This window comes from Pyxicephalus adspersus, chromosome 7, assembly GCF_032062135.1.
Source record: "Pyxicephalus adspersus chromosome 7, UCB_Pads_2.0, whole genome shotgun sequence".
Classification (NCBI taxonomy): Eukaryota; Metazoa; Chordata; class Amphibia; order Anura; family Pyxicephalidae; genus Pyxicephalus; species Pyxicephalus adspersus.
The window spans coordinates 50,805,212-50,825,805 of NC_092864.1; the positions used below are offsets into that span (position 1 = coordinate 50,805,212).

Sequence of the window (20,594 nt, forward strand, 5' to 3'; positions counted from 1 at the left end):
GCATATGAAAAGCAGAACTCCAACACTATGCAGGGTAATTGTTTTAGAACATATAAATAACAATTAGAGAGAGGGTGAAGCATCCTAAACAGCATGAGAACACAAGTTTACTAAGTTACCTTTTCGAAACGTGCTTGTCTTGTTTGGGAAATCTGAGCAGCCGATACAATCGTCTTAGTCTTTTTGGCAGGTATTTCTTCGTCAGCTAGTTTTGAAGTAAGGAATTAACATTTAAAATAGGAAAAATAAAACAGCATTTACAAATAAAAATCTAAATATAATCTAAAGGTAGTACTATTCATTTGACAATGCAAACAAAATAGTCTAAAAATTATTCAATATTGATAAGGATAGGTTTTAAATAGTAAGCTGATGCAAATATTTCTTTCTAGGAATTTAAGAAATACCTTGAACAGTGAGTTCAGCTGTTGAAGTAGCACGTCCGACATTATTGGTTGCATTGACAGAATAGGTTCCGGAGTCTTCAGGGTACGCTTCTGCAATAATTAAACTGTAGAGGTCTCCATCTTGAATGATCTGGAAATCTGGGGAGCTGTGAATTTCAGCTCCCTCTCTGTAGAACTTCACCACAGGTGTAGGGATTCCACTCACTCTAACGTCAAGACGAACTTGACTGCCTTGTCTTACTGTCGTAGTCTGTAGTCTTTGTGTAAAGTTTGGGGGTGCTGTTTCAGCTACAGAAAAGGACGAAGGGGATAACATTATGACAAAATGAAATATATTTTGTTAAACAATTCTTTTTAATATCAGTAGGTGGTCATGTTCATATTTGTATATGACGTAAATATACAACTGCTTTCAACATTTACAGTTAACACTGACCTCATCAGTTACCAAAGTTCACAAGTTTTTTATTAAGTAGAGTCCATTTTAAATAAGTCATTATGTATCGCTATCGGGTCATACAAAGATATTTTCCTAGACAAATAGTTGACGTCAATTAGGAATGCAAACTTACCAAAGCAAAAACATGACTATTGGGGACACCTGAGGGTTATAGTCAGGAATCACAAATACAGAGGAGAAAGAATTTCTTCAAAGTCATTTGCTATTTGTTGACACATGGTTTCAATTCTGAACCAGATCCATTACAGGTTTACTGGATCACCCAAGTTCACCCATGAAAATCTATCTTCAATAAATTAGGCCCACTGTGTTTTATTCTTATACTACAGTACACGATTTCACAATTTTCACTCAGATAACCAGGATACAAATCCAGCTCTGCTGAGAAGACAGCCATTTTGACTGTGGAAGTAATCTGACCGGGGGTTAGGCTCACTGCATGCTGTCATTTTTTTTTTTACTAAAAACTCATCACATTCCTTACCAGTAACAAGTAGCTCAGCGGTGCTAGTTGCTTGTCCTGCTCCATTGGCGGCTCTTAGGGAATATCTTCCACTGTTTGTTGCTGTAACGGCGGGGATTACAAGTTTAGCGCGGCCATCGCTAAACGAGATCTGCACGCCGGACAGTGTTGCAGCGGAAATAACCTGGCCATCCCTAAACCAGCTCACCTCAGGAACTGGAAAACCTAGGAACAGGATAAAAAAAATGTAATTTAATTTCAAATAAATATATCTTTTATTAACAAACAGCATATTTTCATGGCCTGTGTTGACAGGCTTTTGATCTCATTCCCATACATGTCTATCACGTAAACCTTATTGAATCAGGTGAAGTGCAGATCAAAAGGAGATCATTTAAAAGTCAAATATGGCATTCAGTAAATTCTGAATGCCCCAAAAGCATCTCAATTTGATGTCAAACTAAGGCCATCAAAACAATACCAAAGCCAAATAACATATGTAATTGCTTGTTGTCATCCCTTGGTAAATGCTACCTTTCTAAAGAACACTAATTTCAAAAAGTATATGCCACTCTTCTATTCTAGAGTTCAACTTATGCAAATTTTAGCTTAATAAAAATAAATAATAAAAATAAATTATTGAAAACTTCAGAGTATTTCACATACTTGATAATTTACAAGAACTTTAATAAAATGTTAGCCATTTTTATCTTTATTAGAACAATATAACATTTACACCCTGTGGTTATTTTCAGCATAAAACATTCTTTTTTTAACTTAACGACTACTCATTAGAACGGACTGTCCAATACGGCTAAACTTTATACATAGGAAAGTAGGATCCTTCATCAGATAGGTAACATGGATGAAGAAAATACATCATTTTGCATAGTATGTACAAGGAAGATGTGAAAGAACTGTGTTTCAGTTCATGGCTGGTCATTTTTTTTTACATAATTAGAAACATAGTTATATTTCATGATCAAGTAAAGGTGTTATAACTGCTAATCACAATTGAACAATAGGTCCTGCAAAAAAAGAAATACAGTTGGAATTCCCACAAAATGGGAAAACAGATTAAATTCTCCAGTAGGAACAATAATACTAATGGCAGAGGGAATGAGATTTATTAAGTAGCAGATGAACTGGAATTCTATTGACAGTCCAATGATTTATTGGAGAACTTCGGTCTAAAATTAGCTCCTACAACATGAAAGTAGTTGGTTTTGAAGGATTGTGTATGTATCTATGAAACATAATTGTGTTTCTGACTGCATGAAAACTGACCAAACCTGTCCTCATTAACAGTTCTTTGCCCCATTATTAAAGCGTTGAGAAGGCTAACCACTGTGCGTTTTTAAAGATAACATATAGGTAGTTTTACAAATGTTTCCATTGTTTATTATGGTCAGGGATAAAAGATAACATTTTACAATGATCTTTTTTCTGTTTAGTTTTCAACCTCCAGGTGGAGCTCAAGTCTGCTTTTCATTCCATGTTTTCCATCCTATGCTTTCCATCCTTCTTTGCTAAAATAACTAGTTCAAAGACCTCAGTAACTTAAAATCACATTTACCCACAGAAGTCAGACCAGCATACAGCATTAAGCTGGACTATCTGCATTAGGTTGTAACGTGCCACATCACAGACTGTATAATGCTACATTCTTAATTACATAATACATTGTACAGTTGCAAGTGACTTTGGGTGCCATTTATACCATACAACTTAAAACTGAAGGTTGACATGATCTTTCTTTCAATGCCTTTGACTTCAATGCCTCTGCTGTGATTTCTTATTACTAAGCCAAAAGTTTGCACCAACATTTTCAAAGACAAACGTTAAAGCCAAATATAATAGAAAATTGTTACAAAATCCAAACAAAGTAACAGTTTCTTGTTTACAATCCAGGTGAATTCACTGAGTTTTTACTTTTAAAAGACTCCAGTGAGAACATCTGTAGTAATTTGTATATCTCAATCTTCCCCCACAAATTTGTCAATTTCTCACAGCTGAACTCTCCTGTTATTTATTTATGACACATTCTAGAATGTAGATATCAGGTAATACCGGGAGGGAGGGGGAGAAAGGGGGAATGAGGGAGTGATGGGGATGGGGATGTTCCCTGTTCTCCCCAAGATAAGGGGTATATGCAGTTGGGCCCGCCTCTTTAGTATATCAAATTACAAAAAAAGAAAACCATGCAGTGCAAGGGGAAAGCAAAGAAAGAGGTTTTGAGGCTCAAGAGTTTTTAAGTCAAGCTATGAATGTATTATTATATATTTACTACATATAAAACAAGGTCATAAGAATACTTAGTTCACAAACCTAGGACATGTAGTACATTGTCTTGCCTGGTTATGTTGTACAGAAAACACAGAAGTAGGAATATTATTGCAAGTTAACATAACATGTTCTGTTAGTTACACCTATTTCTGTTCTGAGTCACAGAAATGGGGTGTTTTACTGGACAAATTGTTGCTAGCATGAACAGTAGACAGCAAAGAAAAATGAGAAAAGGTAATAATATAATAAGACCGTATTTTCTGTATACAAGTCCCCGACGCGTTTCGCCCAGATTAGGCTTCTTCAGGGGGATGTGACTTAATACAATTTGTAATAGATGGTATATTGATCGGTTCTGGGTGATATATTCAGGACAGTAGTTCTTAAAGTAGTGTTGATACACCAGTAGGATTCATTTAAACTAACAAAATTGTAGAGTACCAAGTGATGAGAGGTTAGGGTGAGTAAGGGTATTCATCCTATGATCTAGTGCTTATAGAAGGTTGCAGGTTGTATAATGAATGCATTGAAGTTGAAGACCCGCAAGTTGTGATTGTTGCATAGTCAAATGCTAGCAAAAGGGAAAAATCAACCTAATAGGGGTTTTAATCCTTTTGTGTGCTTTAAAAAACTAAAAAAAAAGTTTAGGCCGAACATAAAACCCAGAAAGCAGTTCATGATAGCTCATAGTAACCACTAACCAGGTTTCATAAGTCTACATTTGTTGCGATTAACTAAACTTTAGTTTCTTGTTTTCATTGTAAATCAATAGTATTCACACAATTCTTAAGAAAAAAGAAAATGTTTAAATGTTCTCTGAATAAATAGCGTAAAGCAAGCTGACAATTTAAACACTGCTGTGAAAAAAAGTTGCTAATGTCACCAAACTTGTGTTAAACTAATTTAGCTTTATATCAGAAAAATAACCCCTTTTGTCATTTTGAAAATTTACAAACAGAAAAAATAAAACAATAGAGAGTAGATAAAGGTTACAATCTCAGGTTTTTAATTGTCTGTAGCCATCTATATTTGTCATGGTGACCATTATCAGGCAGAGAGTCTCAGAAAGCTCTAAAATGTCACCAGAGGTAAGGCTAAATCTTCCAAAGAGGGAGACTTGTTTCATTGACAACAGAGGGGATTTCCCTTTGCGTTTGATGGATTTTCATTGACTTTCTGTTCTAATACAGGACAGGAAGTAAAGGAAAATCTCCCCAACAAGACACACAATACAAGGCACAACATTAAACCATTCCCTACTTGACCCAAAACTAAACTAAAAATCCACAAGATAATTCAATGAAAAGAAAGGGACTACTTTTTTTTGAAAGCCATTACCCCTAAATTTAAAATAACTGCAGTTACCTAGCAGTCACTAAAAAATAAATTTTAAAGAGTTAAAATAATTAACTAAGTTGCAATCCTCATAATAAATAGCATGGCCCTTGAAAGCAACCCAGCACAAAATAGGCTACAAAAGATCACCATGGGACTTGACACTTTTTACATTGCAAATATTGCTTTCTTTTATTTTTCTTCATTGCATTAAAAGACAAACCAGAATCACAAAATGTAACTCCTGATTACATAAGTGGAAAGACTGACCAAAAATTTACTAGTATAGTAATTGAGTAACCTGTATAAATTTAATTAAACACTGCTTGTTTGTGATTTTCTCTGGGTTTCTATTTGCACTTGTCAAACTCCTATTACCATTTGCAGCTTAATTTCATTTTAATTAGCTTGACAGAAAGAAACAAAGTAACACCATTTTGTTTTTCTCCCTCATTCACATTCCTTTGTCAATAGGTGAAATCCACAATCTCAGTAAACTTCTATTTTAGAAAAGACAACTGGAGTCAGGGCATTTGATTGACAACACAACTTGTTGGAGGAGTGACAAAGCTAAAAGATGTGGACAGATGATCAACAAACCAATCCTTTTATAGAGAAACAGCTGTCTACCATGTAGGTTTAGAGAGGATCAACTGTCCTGAAATAGTACTGCACAACCTCCTCCAATATCATCTGATCCTTTGAAGTGAACTTTAATGTGTCATTATTTCACTATGCTGCCAAAGTCAGATCACTAATTATCCGAGGGCCAACCAACATGAGGCCAAAAGGCAAGCAGAGTCAGCACCCAAATGGACAGTTAGAACCCAAGAATTTATGCCAGTCATTCTGCAACTCACATAAACATTACCACATTGAGGTGTGAGCATTTTTCTATAAATATTAAGGGCAAAAAATTACAAGAAAGATCCAAAACAACACATGTTGCTTGCATAAATTGGACCTTGGAAAACAGTTGGCTTTACTCAATTAACTGCAGTTGTCACATCAAAGAATTAGGATTTATATTATTTATTTCTACATGCCAATAAATACGGTCCATGCCAATTAATGTGCTTTTTTGTTATTTTTAAAGGTTCAGTTCACCTATTAGTGATATTGGTCATAGGTGGAGCAAGGCGGGTTGTGTCACACCCTGGTTTCTTACATGCCTTGGGTATGCCAACAATGATATATGACTGCCATAATTCTGGGGAATATGCTTCTGTCTATCTGTGAGTTTGGGTATTTTTAGCCACCATGTTTCTACTCCTCATGCTGCATTTTTTCTAACATAAAATAAAAACTACAATAGAGATATCCTCATAATACCCACAGCTGGTATGGAGCCCTAGAAACTCAGGCATTGATATTTCACCAATGTGGTCCCCAACAGATGTAATAAATTGACAAGTGGTTACATTTTCTTAGCATCTACCAAAATCTAAACTGGGTGGACCAACACACTAGAAATGCAATCTGGATTACATCCATTTCCTGCTGTACATGCCTAATGACCCATACTGTGCCTACAAGATTTTGAATATAGTTCATCAGTTAGCCCTAGTACCTTGCTACAATCTGACAAAGATCTCTTAAAACCAAGCACTATGACCATCACTGACTTCCTAGACTATTGTATACTGGACATCCACAAAAATCCAATGTTATCTAATTGTCATGGGCATTCATTGCTTTTAAGGGTCACATGCTACAGGTACCAGACCTTCCCCTGAGACCTTTTACAAAACCAAAAACATCCTTGCAATGAACCCTAAAAATAAATACAAACAGATAAAAATTGACAGATGCATAACGATTTCATGGGGCAGTCTAGCAACCTGCAAATAACAACTTATTCTATTTTAAACTGGAGAAACTACCCCACTCCCTGTTTGCCTACCCTAGCTCCTCAACTCTCTTAGTATTACTATTGTTTTATATTAAATGTGTTTCATATTGTGGTCATTTTTGAATGTACAATTGCTCTATTTTCATATTGTTATTTTTTATGACTGTACTGTTGGACTTTAACTTTTGAAATACAACAAAAAATGGATTTACCCATAAACTAGAGAAACTTGTCTCCTGTCCCCAGGGCTTCATCTAGCTCTGCTCTAGATCTTTAGGTAACTAGAAACAAATTTATAATGTTTGCTGTACTAAAGGATATGTGAAGCCAACACTGTTTTTAATTATGTAAGAATAGGCTTAAAAACCCTAGCAGCTAATTTTGTGCCAATTGGATTATTTACCCTAGCCTGTTTTCTGGTGATAATGCTAACATTTTGGATTTCTTATTCTCCTAATGGCTCTACTTGGAAATGTTTTCACATGAGATTCACACAATCTTTACCTAGCATTGATGAGTGAATCATGTGTGAAACCTGTCTGAACCCTGTGTGCACTCATTTACAAATAGACATTTTATAGTTTCAGTTGCAAAGGTCACCAGGAATTAAAGAGAGGACAAATATCCTCCAGCAGGGGGCACAAACAGCAAACCTGACAGAGAGTCTGACCCTTACCCACTCTTTCCTTTACAGTTTTTCAATTCCATTATTCCATATATTTTTACTCATTATTATTTAACTAAAAATATTATATTCACCAGCTGCTATATTAACAGAACAAACAGTTTATAATGTATTTCACTATACACTATATATTATTTTTTGCCTTCAATAAATTACCAGCAGCAAAATTATTGAGTTTGGTTCAGAAGGGTAAATATTGATGGTTTTGGGGTTTCTTTCATAATTGACAGTTTTGCTTGCTTTGCTATATTCTATCAACTCAGGGTGCTTTTTTGTTACATTTTACCTAAAGTTGGCTTTATTTTGATTTTATTATATCTCTTCTGGACATACCTTTGTTCAAAAAAAAAAAAAAAAGACAGCATGATAACTAGGGTTCTACTGTTGGGAATACTACATGTCATTTTATAAAGTCAATAGAGTTGGAAGTCCAAATTTTTGTACCCCATGGGGAACCTTGAACACAACATAACTAAAGAGTCCTTTAAGGTGTGTATATCATAAAATTTAAATTATATTAATTGTCATCGTATAATTTTATTACTTTCCTAAAGAGTAAAAACGCATATTATATTTAATGCTTCATTTAAGATTCACTGGAGCGCTACATACTTCCAAAGTGCTAAAATAGGTACATTTCATATACATAGACTAATCCACAAAAAACATTCATTGCAAGGATATGAAAAGTCGTGACCAAAAAAGGACATGATGCCACCAACCAAGAGCAATGGCAATGAGCAAAAGTAGAAACTCCATTTTTATCCATGACATGGATTTAACAGTGCATTATACAGCAACATTTCTAACTAACCTAATGAACTGTAATATAATATACAGAACAGCAATATAATATGTAGTACATTATGGACTATATTTTAGGACTCCCCAAACAACAAACATGAATGATGTTGAACATAGTTTATCATCTGCTGTTATGGGCTGCATCTCATCACTGGCCTGTGCTGTTCTAAGGAACACATCCTAACATTTATATACCTCAGATGTCACCAGAACATTCAAACATTTCAATTTTTCTATTCTGGAGACAACTTAAAACAGATACAGCAATAAAAACCAGGGGAGTTTGAAAAAAAAAATAAGTGCATGATCTATATTAGATCTGGTCAAGGATTATTTCCCTACAATGTACCTAAATTCAATTTACTACAATATGTGCTAAAATCCAACCATGTGAAGAGGAAACTATTTTTTTAATATCCCCTACCTATGATTGAATGTTTGACGTGCACACAGCTGCAGTTCACTTCAATGTACTTCCTGTCATTGCTATTATTTCAGACTCACATACGTCCTTGCTGTAGTAAATCTGACCCTGAACATCTGATACTTTAGAATGGCAGTTCTGAGAAAAGTTGATATGGAGGTCACAAACTTTTCACTTGCCTCCATTTAAAACAGATGCATTATTTTGAACTTCAATTCATAATAACTTCAATTTCATAACATCAAACTACAAATAATATAATATAAATAATAACAATATAAATTAATATAATATAATAATATAAAGTACTTTTGTACAAATAATATAATTCATAAACAATAAAGAATAAAAGTATATACAACAATGAAAAGTGCAATTTATTGGTACTATGTACATAAAGTACATTTATTGTAGTACTAGGAAACTATTTAAACCCAACTTTGTTAAAATATGTATATTTATCCACATCATAAATGACTATACTTTTTTCATTACATAGAAAATACTTGTTTTGCACTGTACAACTTTAAAATTGAGCAAACGATTCTAAAATTTGCAGCATTCTAAAGAAATGTATGATATTGAGGTAGCAATTATTTTAGCATCCTAATGAATGATAAAAGACTCACTGCAGCAGCATCATTGTCTAACATATACCCATAATAATAATATTAATATTATAAATAAAAAATATGTATTTAAAAAGTACTTACCACTAATCTGAGCCTCAAAGGTTGCGGTACTACCCTCCAGTACCACAACACTTTGTAAAGGCTGTGTAAACGTCGGTGCTTGTAAAGCCATCTTTATAGGCACTCTAAAAATTAATATAAAAGAAAAATAAAATGAGTGTACAAGTTTGAATCGTCTTTACAAAGCACAGTAACTAATACAGAGAACAGTTTGCAGAGTATCATACATCTAGTTTCTATTAAGAAATATTGCAAACCATTATTTTATTTAAATGATAAATACATTAAAAATTTGGATAATATATTAGAATATAAATACATCAAAAGGGGTCATTTTATAAATCAGTAAAAATGACATTCTGCATACATTCAGTGGTGGTGAATGTTCTAGGTTCATGTGTTTTCAATTGCAGTGATTGTTCTCCATCAGAATGTGTGGTGAATAATAAGTTTAATAAATGGATCCCAAAATTTTTAGGATACTGGTAGATGCAGGAGAAATGGAAAGCTGAATTGCGGGCTTTGTACTGAAGGACCATTCAAGCGTTCAAAAATGTAAAAAAGCTTTAATATTTTTTAGAACCAAATAGTATAATGGTATATTTTAATACTTTTGATACTTTATAAGTGTTTATATGTTTCATACACTTTAGGCTCAAACCAAGTATCTTTCTAATATTGTATTTGTAAAAAAAAATAATTAAAATTCTTACGCTTTAAATGTAAAGCTGATAAATTGGTTTATTAAAAAAGTAATAAGATAATAATATTGTCATATTAATTAAAATCAAAATTTTTAAGTAATTAATAAATATAGCTGAATAGCTTTTCATTTTGAGAAAGTTTTTTTTTATATTGACAAAAAATAACTTTGCAAATACATAAATGCACAGGATATCTATATTAATTTGTAAAACTACATATGTACAAAATGTTTACATAATTACATAAGTTAGATAAAGAAAAGAATCATGAAAATATAAAATTATTAATTAGTTTTAATCATGTGTGCTGTATCATGTATTGATTTTTTTATATGGAAAATCAGCACAGTTCAAAAAGGGCATGTGCTAATATTAGAACCAAGAGCTTTGATTGACAGGAGACAAGTGGTAGTGGCAGGAATGATATAGATATGGGAACAGATGATTCCCTTAAAAAGTCATCAGTGCCTGGCTGATACCTCATGCGTCTTATCAGAGTTATTCCTGGCACTGCCTGTCTGAGTAACATAACCTTGTAAGTTTCCATGATTAGAGCAAAAAGTACAACATAGTTAAATATTTTAAAAAGATAAAAACATAAAAGATTTTTTTGTTACTACATTTTATGTACAATTCATGTTTAATTTGTATTTGCACCCATATTGCAAAAGTGTAATTTTCCACTGTCTTTTTTTTGTTTTTGTTTTTTTATATTGAATTAGGTCAATCATATATATTTATTAGAAACACACATATAGCTATTTTGAATTATTATATTAATTTACATGCAGACATATCTTTACAAATACAATGCTAGCTAATTTTACTGCTACTGGGTTAAAAGAAAATTAAAAGCACAAAGGACCCTGTTAGCAAGCAATAATCAAACTACTAACCTGATGCTTTCAGAGTGCCTAGAGGTGTTGGGACTGAGCCCAAGAGTTGGAAAACGACGTCCTTATCCCCAACAGTAGTTTTAGACAATTCCAGTGCATAAATGGTTGCGCCTCTGTGCGTAGAAAACAAAACTACACAGTTGTTTGCTGTGTGTAGTTTTGTTTTTCTATGCAATCCCTACACCCGAGGCAAGGCTGGGGATGCACGAACTGCTCAGAAGTGCTAACTTGGTGCTTTTACCTTTTATACCCCAGATCTGCTGACAGCCCTGCCTCGTCACTTCATGGGCTGTCTCTATTCCTTAGTTACCACATAGGATTCAAAAAGAGGGTGGTCCATTTTATGTAATGTCACACCTGTCCCTATGACTGCTGGTGCTAAATTTGTCATTCTTTAAGTTATCTTCCCAGTGGAGACCCAGCATGTGCTCTGTGTGGGGGTGGGTAGTGAACCTATTTGTTCTAGGTCCTTTTGGTGGAAAGGAGACAGATAAGACACCAATTATTAATTGGTTTAATAGCATAAAGAGATGCTAACAAAATATTGTTAGACACTATTTAGTTTAGCAGTAACTTTAGCTTTGAGAGAAGTTAACTTTTGTTCATTCAAAATACCCAGTAATGAAAAATGAAGTTTGTAAAATAAAAACATTATATATATATATATATATATATATATATATATATATATATATATATATATATATATATATATATATATATATACACAAACACACACTCTGCATCTACAAAAAAAGTCAAAATAATAAAAATGATATATTTTTTTTTTCATACTTTGTTTTGCAATTGTAAAGATTGCTACTTGTTGCTGCTACATTCCCCCCATTACCAAATACTTGTTTGAATATAATAAATACCAAATCATCAATGTAATATGGAGAAATGCATTAACAAATATTATTGGGAAAAAAATACATCAAAAGGTTCCAAAAACTGTTAGCACATCTACAATTTCACAAGAATCTTGTTAATATTCTGTTTGCTTCACTTTGAGCAATTTTATAATGCTTTACTTGATATATTGCAAATGGCTTAAAACCTTAAAACTTTGTTTATTATATTTAAAATTCACTAAAACCCGTAAAGTAAAGAAAATTATTAGAGAAAAATAACAATCGCCAACCATAAAATAGTGAAAAAACAGTAAAAGAAAATCTAACATCGATATAATGCATTGTAAGAAGTATCCTCCGGTCAAACTATAACACAAAGTACAAGTCTATTAATATTTCACACCTATGAATTAATTAAATTGATACGGCTGTGATGTATGTGATGAATGTAAAATTTCACAGGCATGAGAAATTGCCCATACTAGATAATGTATACTTTTTTTATTTAAATAGCAAACAAACAAAAATTTTGCATGGATCATAAAAGGATAAATATGCTAAATGGGGACATACATAGTAGTCAAATATTCCTGGGGGTTTTCCCTTAGATTCTGTTGTTTACCTAAAAAGGACACAGACATTAGTACAAAATTAGGAGAGAGAGTTTTAAACCCAAAACCTAAGAAATTTGTTCAGCCAAAACGTTTTCCCTAGTTAGGACAGAGTAGGAAAGGGTTAGAATCCCAGTAAGGTGTTCATTCCTGCCTCTATTAGAGAGATTTACCCTCACTCCCTGTCCTGCTGACAAAGTCATACCCAACAAGAAGTAAATAGTGCTCTCCAAAAGCACCAACAGAGAGACAATGTGTTTTTTGTTTTTTGTTTTTTTTTAGTAGAGAAGGGTATGGAACGAACCACTGTCAGAATATTTATGTCGGTTTATGTTGCAGATTTTCCTTTAATTCCTATATGGGAAACTGATGACATTAGGTCAGGAAGTAAGAGCAAATCTGAAGGTAATAGTGTAATAAAAAAGAATAAAAAAGGCATAACAGTAAAATTTTGATAGGAGTTCTATCCTTTTACACTCTATGCATAGCTAGAAAAAAAGTCTGGTTTAACATACTTGTAGAGTATTTGGAAATGTTATTACCATTAAGTGACTTACATTTTTACATTTTCAACACTGTTAAACATCACCATTTTCCTGTTTTAATTGTTAAATTTACTTTCAAGCAAAGCACAGTATTGTTATGTTGAGATATCAACACTGGTAAAGCTGATTATGATATCTACAGTACACAAACATCTGGTAAATTGCTGACTGAAACGAGATAGGTGGAAAAAAATGGATAAACAGGGTGAAGGAATGGTGAACATTTTGTGATGGCATACAGCCATGGCCTCATTTATTAAATCTGTCCAAGACTGGAGAAAATAGATTATCATAAGTGAACTTGGGTGATCCAGCAAGCTTAGAATGGATATCCTTTGTCCTTAGTTGGCAAATGTTTTCAATCCTGGACCAAATCCATTCCAAGATTGCTAGATCACTCAAGTTTACACATGATAATCTATCTTCTCCAGTCTTAAGGTGCGTACACACTTCCAATTTTTATCGTTCCAATCGAACGACGAACGATCGATTGGGCAAAAAATCGTTCGTAAAAAAGTAACCAACGACGCCGACGAACGAGGAAAGTTGTTGGAAACGAACGACCGGACCGGCGGATCGGATTGGGCGACGATCGTTGAACATCGTTCGTGTGTACGGTCGTTCGTTGATCGTCCATGGGCTGAGCATGCGTAATGAACGAACGTCCGTTCACTTTCCTGTCGTGCACATAGTTCCTCTATCGCTTAAACGATCGTATCTATTGTGTGTACAATATCTACGAACGATCGCAGATATCGTGCAGGAACGTTCGTCGTTCGTTTTCCGACGATAATAATTGGAAGTGTGTACGTAGCTTTGGACAGCTTTAATAAACCAGGCCCATAGTGCATGAAAAGATGATTTTTACTTCTATCGTACTTGTGATCTAAACTTGTTTGGTTTGTCAATCCTGTTTTTGTCAATAGCAAACTGCTGCATTTTTACAAGTGTTGCATATGTGGTTGCGGGGCAGTTTTTCCTCCAGAAGGCACATGTAGAGTCTAGAATGCATTTCACAACTCCACTGCACCCATGTGAAAACGCATGCACCAAATGGTTCCCAACTGCTCCCATTTGAGGAATGATTTATTAAAAAAAAAGCAAATCAAATACTAATTTTTTTCCCCCAGAAGTAATACAAGGTCAATCATGTAATCCAGCTAATTTGGGCATGTTCACCAATCTCTAGTATGTACCAGCTAGTAAATGTTTTTGCTTAAATGCAATAAAAAAAATATTTTAAAAGGTATTTATAGGTAGGCAGAAGGGATATTCCCCCACCTACTAGATTGTAAACTCTTCGGGGTAGGGTCCTCTCCACCTGTATCACTGTCTGTATTCGTCTGACATTTGCAACCCCTATTTAATGTACAGCACTGCGTAATATGTTGGCGCTATATGAATCCTGTTTATTATTAATAATAATAATAATTATAATAATAATAATAATAATAATAAGGGATGAAGCAAAGTAGAGTGCTACCTGATGTGACACTTATGATGCCCCAAACACTTACTACTTGCTAAATACCTGACAACAGAAGTTTAGTGACAAGTGTTTCAAGTGTATGTAAGCATCATCACTAAAATATCATATTCATGGTAATTAGTAATTTTACAATGGATTTTGTATGTTATATAAGAAAATACCTGATTATCCTAATAAAGTCTTCCTATTACACAGTGATATTGCCTGGTCTCCTTTCCTTCATTTTTGCAAATGCGTTGTCACCTATTCAAACTGACTACTGATGGTAACTAGTAGTTGTTTAACAACACATTTACCACACATTGGGCCTGAGAGGATACACTTTGGTCAGTGAAGCTGGATCCAGATCCAGCAAGCCTGTAATGGATCTGGTCCAGAATTGGAAGGCTACATGTAATTTAGTTAAGGTTTACTTCTACTTTGAATACATTTAACAATTTTGCGTAAGTAAAAGCTTACTGATGTTACTAATAGTAATGTTTTATGTAATTGTACCTATATGATTTTTTTATGACAATATGCTTTTATACAATCACATGTCTATGAATAGCCCTTTGCTCTTTGAAACAAACCTTTTCTTGTACCATAAATCCTATTAATAATGGCGGAGATTACATTACACATGGCTTTGTACTTAGGCTATTGGAACTCTCACAAACCTATAAAAAGCTATTTCTAACCTTGCATCAAGTGTTGTATATTTATGATCAGTGGGGTCAAAAAGGCGTGATTCAAAAGCCAATCTGCATAAACTTGTCAATGCTGCCACTACAGTAAATGTAAAGCCACTTTATTTGTTATCATGTCCTCTGCAGTTTATAAAAGTTTAACAGTTCATAGGCAAGTGGGTCTGGAGAGAACTATCACTGGAATACATTTATCGGCCACTGTATAAGGTACAGCTATTCAACTGAGTGTTAACCGACGCTGGATTAGCACAGCGGGACCAGGTAAGTGGGGATTTTAGTGTAGGCGAAAAAATACGGGGTTATCCAATTCTCATTGACTATCTCTCATGGACTATCTACTTCAATCATCTTCAACTGGTTTTTTGAAGATGATAATGACTTTAATGTATTCAAATGACATTCACAAGTATCAGATCTCAATTCTTTAGGACATCTTTGGGATGAGGTGGAATGTAAGATTTGCTAATAAATATGTGAGCAACAAATGTGCAGCAACTGTGTGATGTTATCATGTCAACAGGGACCCTGAGGAATTTTTTCAGCACCTTGTTGAATATTACTATGATAAGACTAGTATTCGGGCATGCATGGGAGAAGAAAATGGTGGCACCCACAACAATAATTTATCAGACAAGAAGTGAAGGACGATCTACAACAGCAAAAAAAAAAAAAAAAAGTAAAAAGAGATTTTTGCATTACCTTATCCCCTTTAAATAAATGATTTTATTTTGGTTTCTATTACTGTAAGAGAGATTCTACTCACTTTCTGACCAAGAATAGCTAAAGCCGCATACACACCTGCAATTATAGTCGAGAAAGGATCTTTCACAATGCTTTCCAACGAGTAAGGACTGCACAATGCCTGAACGAGTGCTGTACATACAGCACCATTCTGCTCCAATCAGAGCGGAAGGGGAGAACGACAGAGCAGCACCTTCCTGCTCGCTCTCCCGCTTCCCTTGCATTAGGATTCTTCATCGTTCATTGTCTGTGGATCCGCCCGGACGGTTGTTCGGACGATGGACGACGAGCGCTGTACATACGCCAGATTCTCCCTGAGCCGATTATCAGGCGAGACCAATTGGACGAGTGTACATAGCTTAAGACAGCGGTAAAAGATGAGGTTTCCAATCCTTCTCTACTTTGTCCAGGACTGAAATAATGTTTTGGCTATAGATAAACTTTACCATACTATACAAGCACTACCTTATTACCTTAAAAATCTTAACACATTTCCTAAAAGTCCTCAATTTTTTGAAATGTGTATTGTCTTTTTTACTATCTTTTGCATCACGTATCATTTTTTTTTCAGCATGCCTTTTTTGCACACTTTTTCTGTGTTATGTTTTATTCTGTACTTGTTTTTCCCATTATTGGCATAATTATATTATCTTATGATGAAAGTTTTTGCACAGTATCAAAGTGCAAATCAGACTTTATTTAGGCCCCCAAAAACCAATGTAACTTTGCAACCTAAACAAAAAATAAATTTCGATTAAAAAATAAAACCTAGCTTCACCTAGGTGCCAATGAGGTCAGTTTACCTGCAGCCTTGTGGGAAACTACCTGGGGATCTTAATTTAGAATGCATTCCTCAAAAATATTTTGCCAAAAAATACAAAAAAACATTTACTTTCAACATTGAAATACATGAATGTGACTGGATTTTCTGGACTGGAAATATGTAAATTGGTTTAGTAACAGAAGTTGCCTTAATGCTGTTTAAATGTGGGTCCCTGACTTAGTTTGGGGTTGGAAACCAGATAACTGCAAGTTATATTACATGAACAGATCAAGAGGGTTATTTTCTACTTCTGCATGCAGTTAAATTTGGTGCACTAGCCCAAATCTATAAAAGCAATAGTGCGATTCAAGCATAGTCTCTACTTTGCATCATTAAGGGAATGGTGATAAAAAAAAATTGTTGGGACTGATATACTTTGTACTATATGAAATGTTTAAAAAATACAAGCATTCAAGGTGTTATCTGTCTTGAGAGAAGAGGTAAAGGCTGTTAAGGAAAGGTCTTTGACGACACTCAGAAACTAAGCGCCAGAAAAGTTTGGCACACTCGCGGTGTAGTTTGGAATTGGACTGCTAGAGAATTGATGACTTAGCACAGGCAAAACTGAACCATAAATAGAGTGATGCAGTTTTTAATAAACTACAAGTGAGGCATGACAAGCATTTTTGACAAAAAGAAAACTATATTTCAGTGCTGGCATAATCACAGAACAGCTGTTGCTGTCACCAGACATCTATCATAGAGACCAGTAGGTAGATTTTCCTTCCGCTTCCCAAGGGGTGGCGATTCTTCTTCTTTTTATTTGGCATATTTGGAGACAATACAGGTGGCACTGCCAACCCTCAACATTGTACCATCTGGCACTATGCAATAATGCAGAGCACTGGTAAAGGAGAATGATATTTCTTTAAAAGGAGCTGTGGCTTCTATTAGAATGGCCACTAGGAACTAAGCTACTGAAGGACACCACCAAAACACACATAGCTATCTGATTGGGGAACTAAAGTTGACTGGAAAATCAATTTATGAAAGATAAGTGTCAAATATGTTCCCTCCATCCTTCTACACACTTGGATGTCTTAAATGGGCTGGAAGAATGAATGAAGTCAAATTAACCCTAAAAGAAGAGAATTTGAAGACATAACCTGCATCATTTGCCTTTAAGCTAAAGCTAGGGCACAGAACTATTTATTGTTTATTTGAGAAAAGTCTATGACTCTTTTCTGCTTGTAGGGAAAGGTATTTCTAAAACATAGAGTAGTAACGCTTTATATGATTCTATCTACTTAAAAATTGGGTTTGGAGTCCATATGCCAAAGTTTGTAAGAATATGTAGGAGGAAATAGTGTCATCTGTATGAGATTGTTTTTCCCTAAAAGTGTTAGAGTGGTAGATTTTTTCCAAGTGTTTTTCATTTTAATAATGGGTAACAATAAGTAGGTAACAATGAATAGGATGAAACCCTGCATAGAGTAAGGCTGCATACACACACTAGGTTTTTGTCATTAAAAACGTTTTTTTTTGGCTTTTGTTTCAAAAGACAAAAAACTGAAAGATGAATAAACGAATGATGTACATGCAGCGCTGTTCTGTTCTATGGAGTGGGAAGAAAAAGTGCACAGCACCCGGTGCGCTTTCCTTCTTTCACTTTCATTGCGGCCATTCGTCTTCTGTCCTACATGGATCCACCTGAGGCTCATATCGGCCAAGAATCACCTGACGTGTGTACATAGACTTGGGAATCTCATGTTTTAGGTCTCTATATTAGTGTGGTGGTCCCTGATTTTATCAATATTCTACCACATAAGACTGCAATCCAGAATCAGACAGTTTATTTTAGTAAACAAAATCATTATTTTAGCATCCATAGCCACCAGAATATCTGTTGTAGGGGAGAGTTCAGTTGTCGGCTGTTCCTGCTGGGAAGTCATGGGTTCTATGAGTTTTTTCCTCCTTCACTGTGCTGAACTAAGGGCTGCACGTATTGCTGTAAATTTTCTTCCCTTCTCCTAAATACATTGGGGTTACCTTCTTAAAAGGCATAGGTAGGTTGGTGCTACATCCCAGATACAAAGCAGTTGTTTTATAAGCAGCCTATTGGGAAATGGGAAATAAAAATTAGAATAATAGGACAATGGAAACTGTTTTTTTTTTTCTGGTTGTTACAGGATTGCCCTGACTTCAAAGGTCCCAGCAGCCAGTGAATTCTAGCTCCTCCAGGAGGAGGCCATCTGAAGCATTCAAATAGGGTTGAGTACAAGCGTTGCAGGTCTTTCGCCAGGAAAATGGGCACTTCCATAAGGACTTCCACAAACTGTCGCAGGTGTCTCCCTGAGTACCAATCCTTTTATAAAGAACTGTGTACTTTTTATTTTTTTTATATATATATATATATTATCAAGTAGTCTCTTTGTAAACACAATTAAATGATAGGGACAGAGTCTTGTAACAGAAAGTGCCTGAACAAAGACATTAATGACAGAATCCCCAAATATTTTTTTTAATGAAAATGCCAGATTTAAATATTGAAAATAAGTAATAAAATTACTTTTACTTGCCAAATATGTGTGATCGGGTTTAAATACTCTTTAGGACCGATGTCTATTGGGCATGCATATCACGCATTAAAACTTGATGGTAATGTATTTGTCTGTTGCTGTTTACTGTACACAACATCTCAAAACTGCACAATGTGTGATGCACTGCTTTATGGAAAATCAATGCCAGGCATGTGTGCCTCTGTTTTTTGCATTGAGGTTAGATGCCTAGGGCAATGAGTTGCACTGCCTTGTGGTATGAGTAGTCCCATCATGTTGACAAGATATACATGCTTTTATTTTATATTTTGAATCCAATGTATCCAATAAGATGTCTTGCAAAGGCAGGGTGTAGTATCTCAACTTTTGTTGTTCTTTCGTTTCTGAATGCCATCAGAAATTAACACCAGACATTGGAGTCTGTTATTCTGAGATTTTAATTTAAATTATCTAAACCCCAAACCAAAAATGTAATTCCAGCTTCCCAGTCCTTAGTGGTGGCTGCATCCATTTGTATACCTGTGAATACTATGCTTTCCATCCCATGGTGGCTATGTTTACCCTTATACCGTATCTGTTGGTTGTTATCCAGGCTGAACTAAAGACATGTCTGCCATTGTTTATCTCCATGACATGGGAAAGGGATTATCACTGATTTACAAAAGGTAGATAGTGGGCCTGATTTACTAAAGCTCTCCAAAGCTGAGGAGAATACACTTTCATCAGTGAAACAGCAGCAAACCTGGGTGATGCAGCAAACCTGGAATGGATTTCTTCAAAGTCATTGGCTATTTGCTAAAAGGTTTTGAATCCTGGACTAGCTCCATTCCAGGATTGTTGGATCACTCAGCTTCACTGATAAAAGTGCATCCTCTCCAGCCTTGGTGAGCTTTAATAAATCAGATGCAAAGAGCCTGATTTATTAAAGCTCCTTAAGGCTGGAGAGGATACACGTTCATCAGTGAAGCTGGGTGACCCAGCAAACCTGGACAGGGTTTCTTAAAAGTTATTTGCTATTTGTTAACAAATGTTGTCAATCCTGGACCAGATCCATTCCAGGTTTGCTGGATCACCCAGCTACACTGATGGAAGTGTATCCTTTCCAGTTTTGGAGAGCTTTAATAAATCAGGCCCAAAGTCTCCAAAACAGTTCCCAGTAAGTGACAAGTACACTGCACTGTATGTATTGTTTGAACAAAATGCAGTCTCCACATCTAAGGACTGATAACATACAATAATAAAGCTGTCTAAAATCAGAAAATATGTACTACTAATTCAATAACCACCTAACCGATAAGCCCGAACTTTTCCGTGCTAAAAAAAGTTACTATTTTCG

The 20,594-nt window shown here is 34.9% G+C and overlaps 1 protein-coding gene across 1 annotated transcript in view; it reads right to left on the reverse strand.

Moving 5' to 3' along the window:
• Nucleotides 1-11,207, reverse strand: part of TTN (titin) — a 229,257-nt gene extending 218,050 nt beyond the window's left edge. Inside the window, exons 1-5 of the mRNA XM_072418400.1 lie at nucleotides 11,009-11,207; nucleotides 9,430-9,533; nucleotides 1,352-1,555; nucleotides 408-695; nucleotides 120-205 (exon numbers count right to left, since the gene is read on the reverse strand). Of these exons, the coding sequence (XP_072274501.1) occupies nucleotides 120-205; nucleotides 408-695; nucleotides 1,352-1,555; nucleotides 9,430-9,520 (669 nt within the window). The 5' untranslated portion in view covers nucleotides 9,521-9,533; nucleotides 11,009-11,207. The remainder of the gene's footprint in view (nucleotides 1-119; nucleotides 206-407; nucleotides 696-1,351; nucleotides 1,556-9,429; nucleotides 9,534-11,008) is intronic.
• Between the last annotated feature and the right edge of the window lie 9,387 nt (nucleotides 11,208-20,594).